The 7,149-nt window shown below is 63.1% G+C and overlaps 2 protein-coding genes across 5 annotated transcripts in view; one reads left to right on the top strand and one right to left on the bottom strand.

Moving 5' to 3' along the window:
- HSFX3 (heat shock transcription factor family, X-linked member 3) overlaps positions 1-158 on the top strand; it is a 1,881-nt gene extending 1,723 nt beyond the window's left edge. The window contains exon 3 of the mRNA XM_006171105.3: positions 22-158. Coding sequence (XP_006171167.1) covers positions 22-134 — 113 coding nt within the window. The 3' untranslated portion in view covers positions 135-158. The remainder of the gene's footprint in view (positions 1-21) is intronic.
- A 623-nt stretch (positions 159-781) lies between these two features.
- Positions 782-7,149, bottom strand: part of EOLA1 (endothelium and lymphocyte associated ASCH domain 1) — a 6,825-nt gene continuing 457 nt past the window's right edge. For all 4 annotated transcript variants that reach the window (XM_006171104.3, XM_014585239.2, XM_006171102.3 and 1 more), the window contains exons 2-3: positions 2,658-2,939; positions 782-1,878 (exon numbers count right to left, since the gene is read on the bottom strand). In XM_006171104.3, the coding sequence (XP_006171166.1) occupies positions 1,499-1,878; positions 2,658-2,910 (633 nt within the window). In that variant the 5' untranslated portion in view covers positions 2,911-2,939 and the 3' untranslated portion in view covers positions 782-1,498. The remainder of the gene's footprint in view (positions 1,879-2,657; positions 2,940-7,149) is intronic.

The raw sequence follows: 7,149 nt of genomic DNA, 5'->3' as shown, positions 1-7,149 counted from the left end.
GGTTTGCGACGCCTCGGGCTGCTCTACCAGCCATGCCCCCCGACGAGCCAGATCGCAACGAGGAGGAGGCAGAGGGCTCCTCAGATTACACGTGTAATCTCTGCGACCAGTTCAAAGAGAATCCAGAGCACTAAACCCGCGGGCCACTGAGGAGCGGTAAGAACCGCCATGGTAGGGGCTTAATGACACCCACAAGCCCGCAGGGTAAATAAACGGTCTAAAATGGAGTCTCGAGTCTGTACTCTTTGTAACCCTCTAGCTTATCCGCATCCCTTGCCGGAAGGCAGAAGGGGCTGAAAGTCCTGTCCAGGACAGAGTTCAGTCCCTGGTGTCCTCCTTCATCTGAAGCAGCAGTGCTTTGACACACACACAGCAGACATTTGCGCTCAGGCTGTTGACTACAAGCCCGGGAGATCAGCTCCCTTGAGACCTGCCTGCCGATCAGGAGAGAACACCCTCACCCCTGACCTGGGGCCTCCCTCACATTGTTCACTTACCCTGAAACAGGAGAGGCTTTCCTGAGTCCCCTCGACGTTGCCACGCAGCTCCTGATGAGCAGCTGAGAGGCCCTGGACGGGTACCCAGGAGCCCTCCAAGGAGGCCCACCCAGGTCAGGCTGTCCCAACTCAACGGATGTAAGACCACTGCACCCTAGCTCAGAGGGGAGCCTGTCCGGGCCAGGCCTGGGGGTGGGGGGAGTCCATCACCCACAGATACCTCCACCAGGAATGCTGCTAGAGGTCTCACACACACACGTACACAGACACACAGACACACACACACACACACACACACACACACACACACAGTGTGTGCGTGCTTGCCGGTTTACAGCAAAACAATGCTACGTCTCAAAAGTCGTGCTCACGCTGTTGTCAGAGGCGTGGTAAGGTCCTGTGCTTGTGTGCAAAGTGGCTGTGTCACGGGTGGTCACTGGTTTTCAGTTTACGTATGTATTTCTTCCATGAGAGAGAGAGACAGAGTCAGGAAGTCCAGATGCGGTGTTCCCCCGTGAGCCACTCCAGCCTCAGCCTCACCTGAATCACGAGCAGACAGGCCCGGTGTGCACAGGGAGGCTCCGGGACTCGAACCGGGGACCCTTCCAGGTGGTGGCTCCAATTGTGTTGCCACCACGCCCCCAGCTGGCTCCCTGACGGACACTTTTAAATAAGAACGAGGGTAACCTGAGAGGACGGCCAGCTGCTGTTTCTGGTTCTGACACGCTCTTCACCCTGGGGAGTCAGTCCAGGAGCGGCTGGTCACCCCTGGGCAAAGGTTCAGTATGCACAGGGAACACACCTAAGGGAGCCCCAAACGCCACACGGTGGTCGTCAACACACGAGTCTGTAAGGTCACAGAAGAACCAGGAGGGAAAGGAGTGGCGATGCCCGGCCATGTACCAGCAGCTTTGGCTCCTTCCTAACTCGAGTGTTTGAGACTCACACAAGGAGCCTGGAGAAGCGTCACACAGGGACCCCCGAACCCCACCCCAAGATGTTCATCTGAGAGAAGAAAGCTGCTTGCGCTGGACGGTGCACTCCAACAGGCAGCCGTTCAGACGACACCTGACTGACAGGTCTGTGCCAGGGTGGCCGGTGGACGGGGTCACGACCGGGCCGCTCTCAGCAGCCAGCTTCTCAGGAGCCGGCATCTGCCACGCCTCGTGCCCCGCGGGGATCAGGTGCTCCGGGATGTCTACCTGGAACACGTTCTTTGCCCCCTTCCAAGGTATGGGCTCCAGCAGCCACCTGGGGTTGGAGATTACAGTCAGGTACTTCTGCTGCAGGTCGGTCAGGATGGCTTGCTCTTCCAGGGCCGCGGCCTCGTCCTCGGCCAAGTGTTCAGGGCACAGCAAAGTCTCCCCAATGTCGACAAGCCCTGTGCACAGAGAAACAGACCAGTAAGTTTTCCCTTCCCTAACCCAAGGCCTGCCTGTGCGACCACGGCTTAGTCCCAGCTACGACCACTGCAGGCGAAACGGACAGACTGCGGCCAGAGCCTCCGAAGGACACAGAGCGGGGTGAGTCCTTCCCGAGTGTGCACTGAGGACGGGGAAACCCTGATCTCAGAATCCAGCGGGAGGCAGAGGCCACATCCAGAAAGGAAGAGGTGTCAGGCTCGTCCTCAGTCAGGGCACCCCGGTGACGGGCGGGTCCGAGCGAGACTGTAGAGGGTGGCAGGTATAGACTGGCAGGGCGGTCAGTGCCTGGAAACTCCGGGCCACTAACTGCCTGAGCGGCTCTCCTGGCAGCAGGAGCAGAGGCTAGGCCTCACCCACCGAGAGGGACCTGCAGGGGACTTGACTGGGGTGGGGGGGCAGCAGGCAGCGGGGCCGGGGCAGTCGCCTGACCTCGGTGTGCTGTGTTGCCCCTCCGGGTCTCTGCCACAGGCTCGCACACAGCCGGCTGCCGCACAGGGACACGGCCCGGCCCGCCTCCCAGATCCCAAGCAGGAACTGAGGCCCAGGGTGGAGACGGGCTTCACGTCGGCCGTGGAGCCCGGGGGCCCCTTGCTGCTCCTCCGAGGCGTGCTACTCACACGAACCACAGCGCACACCAACCAGTTCAAGTCCACATGGCAGCCACGGGACTCCCAGGGAGCTCCAGGGCGGTGGCCCCGGGAGGCGTCTGCTTGAGGCTCATCACACGGTCACTTACCAGCTATCACTCCCCGGCCAAACTTTTCCCCTTCCTGAAGCAAGGCCTGAACCTGAGCGGGAGTCATCCCGAGCCTTCCCACCAGCAGCTGCCACCAGGCGTCATCTTCCCAGTCCCTGTGAGCGATGTGGACGGCCAGGGTGCGGTGCCGGTGGCTGCTCAGCACGGGGCGCCAACGTGTCTCCAAGGTCTTGACTCCGTTTAAGATGAAGCCAGCATAAGGCTGGCGGAAGGAGAGGCAGCCAACCTTCATCTCCAGCACGTTCCGGGGCCTCAGGGGGCCTGCGGAAACACAAGCACATCACACACGGCCCTCCGGGCTCCTGGCCTGAAGCTGCATGGACCTCGATAGCGTGCTTCCAGCTGTCACCATGTGGTCACCTAACTAGAGGGATGGGATTCTGATGACTCGGGTCCACCGAGGGAGGCTGTGAGAAGCCCACGGAGCAGGGCAGGGACACCTAGAAAGGGGCACAGGCAAGACAGTGTGTGGTCAGTGCGGTGACATGGTCCTGTGCCTCAGGGAGCGGGGGCGGGGGTGTGCCTAGGCCTAGTGACAGTTGGGGCTGGTGTCAGCCCTCTTCCAGCACAGAGGGACAGTCCGGGGCCGTGGCTCACCGATGCTCTCTGATCCCAAGCCCCCAGGCTCTGGGCTCCTACCACAGGGCTGCAGAGCACAGAACCCCGGTGTCTGACCTCAGCTCGGCCTCACAGCCCCGTGATCCCTGATGGCCCCGTCAGGTGTCCTCTTCCGACCTCTTCAGCAGCTGCCTCCTGCCTCAAGCCCCTTTGCCCACCCCAGCCCGGCCGAGAGAGGGGAAGAAGAACCGGCTGCTGTGTGCACGCGTGCTCTGCACGCCAGGCCCTGGGATGGGCACAGTCCTCCCATCATCAAACCCAGTCCTCGGGTAACTCGGGGAGGTCAGGTAGTACTCCTGTTACAGCTACCCCAGGGCTGAGAATGAGGTGCCGGGGACAGAGCAAAGGCGCCCCACCCCGCCTACTCCTCCCCGTGTGCTCTGTGGAGAGGGCCCCCACTCCCGGCCTGCGGACAGTGCAATGCGGAGGGAGGGACACAGGCCCCAGGCTGGGCAGCCACGCACTGGCGCCAGAATCTCGGCTCAGTTACGGCATCTCGTGAAGCCTCCCTTTCCAGGGACTGTGAGGACAGAAGCCTTGCTGAGAGCTCCCAGGCCTGCTCCAGGCACCCAACAGCCCCCTGACAAATGTGGCCGATCTCGTCGAGGTCGTCACCGTCACCACCACCGTCGGGCCTGGGCCACGTGTCCGGGCTCTTACTGCACCGTGAGCAGCTCCCTCCGCTTCGCTTAGCATCTCCCCGTCCCTTCGATAGGGGCCTAAACGCTCCCTGGAGGATCGCCTACGATTTGAAAAGACCATGGCCGCTCGGCAGACAAGGCCCTACAGGGACAGAAGCCGCCCAGTGGGTAGTCACTGCCTTCCGGGGCTGCCTCCCCCTCCCCTTCCCCTTCCCCTCCCGGGGCCCCAAGCCCCACCGGGCCCCCTCCACGGTGCCGACTCCAGCCCCTCTGCCCACTCCAGGGCCTCCGGCCGGCCACCGTATGCTCTGGTTCAGCACACGATCCCGTTGCCGAGGGGATCCCCCTAACAATGCTGTGCACACTCGAGCACGCCAGCAATACCCCTCCTTGAGTCTGCCTGCACCTGCATCTCTGCACCCCTTCCCCGAACACCTGCACAGCAGAAACTTCCAACAGCCGTCTCCCCTCGCAGCCCCCGCCTCTTCTCTACACCCTCTGGGCCCTCCGCCTGACACCCTCCCTTACCCTACCCCTCTGTCCCCACAAGCCTGTCCCCAGACACCAATGACAGGTCTTGCCTCTCTGACTCCACCTTCCTGGACGCTCAGCAGCCCGTCCCAGGGGACCACCTCTCCCGCCCTGTTTTTCAGGCTGCCGGGGTGCTCACCAGCCGGCTCTGCCCCCATGGCACAGGCCACCCCTGCTTAGCTTTGGCCTCGCACTGCCAGGACAAGGCAGACTCTGGACCCCAGCCACAGCCCTCCTGACCCACTCGGTAGGCAGCAGCACCACCTGCAGGACCTAGGAGCCCTCTGCCCTCCCTGCCCTCCCTGTGCCCACCGCCCACGTCGCATGGCACTACCTCCAGAACTCTCCCCCAGTGGGATCCCTGTCCTCGTCTCCAGGGCCACCACCCATGTCCAGGCCCAAACGTCCCACCGCCTCCTCCAGGGTCATCCCTGTCGGCCCCGTCCCTCAGCAGACCCTCCACACTCTAGAGTCCACCTTGAGTCAGAACCTTGGCCCGGGGGCAATCGGATCTCGGTGCTCCTCCGCAGAAACCTGCCCAGAGCTTCCTGTCCCGACCAGGGCAGAAGGCAAGGTTCTCACCAGGGCCTGCACGTCCCCCACGGGCTGGCTGGCTGCCCTCCCCAGCCAGCACCTGCCCTGCTCGCCCACCCTGCTCTCGGCCACCTGCAGCCACACAGGCTGTGGCTCCACATGCAGCGGGAGGGGTGTCCTTCTAAAGCAGGGACATCTGGAGACAAGCACGCCGGCAGGGAGGACACGAGGAGATGCAGGCAGAGACCGGGGCGATGCTCCTACAGGCCAGGCCAGGCCAGGCCAGGCCAAGCCAGGTTGCCAACCGACCACCAGAAGCTACACGGAGGAGCACAGCAGTCTCCGCCCCAGCCCCCAGAGGAAATGGCCTTTGGGACGCCTCCTTGTCAGGGCTCTCATCCCCAGAAATGTGAGGCGATAAATGTCTCTCACTTCAGCCACCCGCTCTGTGGCACTGTGGTACGGCCATGGTGGCAAACTAGCACGTGGGTGTGAGCTGTTCCCTGCACATCGCTGTGGGAGGGCATGGATTTTCCATCTCACGGTACATTGAGCATTTTCTGCCACCTGTACAGGGCTGTCTGACTTGCTTCCACGGTCCATGTGGCATCGTGTCACTGGCTGTCCCACGACCACCAAAGCACTCCTCTCTTGAGGGACAAGTACAAGCTGCTTCCCATTCTCTGCCACCAGGAGCACTAACACTTGCCACCTGAAGACACGTCTAAGAGGACGTCTGGCTAGCGTGGCCCCCAGGTCTAAGGGGACAGCAGGTGCCAGCCAATGGCCTTCCCTGCAGACTCACCCGTGTACCTGCCTCGGGCCCACAGCGCCCTCGCCCGCCCATGTGTCCGCCCCCATCGCCAACCATTCTGCAGTCAGGGGACAAGAGATCTGCCTATTCCTTGCATTCCAATGACTGCCTCTGGGGCCTGGCCATTTCGTTTCTGCCACCGGTTTCCTCGGCCAACCCCTTTCTCGCCAAAGCGCAAGACCACAACCACCCAGCTAGAATCCTGAAGCAGGAATCCCTCCTGAGGACTGCCCTGGCTGCAAAGGCCAGACGGGGTCGACCTGCCCGCTGCCCTGAGGTGCAGAAAGCACCTGCTTTGCGGCCTGAGGAGGAACTCTCTTCTGTGGGTCTCAGCACAAGGGCAATACAGAGCAAGAGATCTCCACGCGCGGATAAGAGGCCCTGGCCAAAGGGCCCAGGAAGGCCTTGTGCTCAGCAGGCAGTGGACAGCAAGAAGAGCTAAAGGGCTTCCCTCCGGTTTGGTTCTGCTTGCCGGTGGGAACGTCCTCCCGTCTGGGTCGAGCAACCACACAGGCACCAGGCAGTGGGGCAGAAAGCCACTGGAGGTGCGCGCCGGCTTCTCACAGCCCAGCCAAGAGGGGAGCAAGACACCTTCACTCACTGTCACGCGGCTGTGGTTTCGAGGCTGAGCCGCCATTCCCTTGGAAGGCTTTCTGGGCAGGCCGCAGTGGGCACCATACAGCTTCCGTCTCGGTCAGGTCATTGCCTCAGGCCGTCTGCGTGCAGGGAGGCCCGGGCCCAGGAGGGCTGGCATGCCTGCAGCAGCCCACTGGCCTCTCCACGCACGCACTGGGAGGGAGCGAGGGTGTGGGGCGCTGGCACGGAGGGGCCTGGCCTGGGTGGCCATGGGCTGGCCCTGCACCAGTGATGGCTCCATGGCCAGGAAAGCGAAGCCCAGGGGTAGAGGCGGTGAGGGGTGAGGCCGAGCACCCATACCCTGGCGCCACAGGTCCTGACTCCGAGACTGAGGCTGATCTCAAGGCGTCAGCACTCACGGGCCCTGAATGTCCCTGGTGCGCTGGGCTGGCCCTGGGCTTAGGCCCCGGCAGGGCAGTCACCCCCCACCCCTCCCTGTGGACCCGGAGGCTTGCAGCATCGGGGTGGCGGCGGTGAGGGGTGAGGCCGAGCACCCATACCCTGGCGCCACAGGTCCTGACTCCGAGACTGAGGCTGATCTCAAGGCGTCAGCACTCACGGGCCCTGAATGTCCCTGGTGCGCTGGGCTGGCCCTGGGCTTAGGCCCCGGCAGGGCAGTCACCCCCCACCCCTCCCTGTGGACCCGGAGGCTTGCAGCATCGGGGTGGCCGGCTCTGACTCCCAGGCGTCAGCTGCA

Source organism: Tupaia chinensis, unplaced genomic scaffold (genome assembly GCF_000334495.1).
Source record: "Tupaia chinensis unplaced genomic scaffold, TupChi_1.0 Scaffold149333_1, whole genome shotgun sequence".
Classification (NCBI taxonomy): Eukaryota; Metazoa; Chordata; class Mammalia; order Scandentia; family Tupaiidae; genus Tupaia; species Tupaia belangeri.
This window is presented reverse-complemented; position numbering and strand designations above follow the sequence as displayed.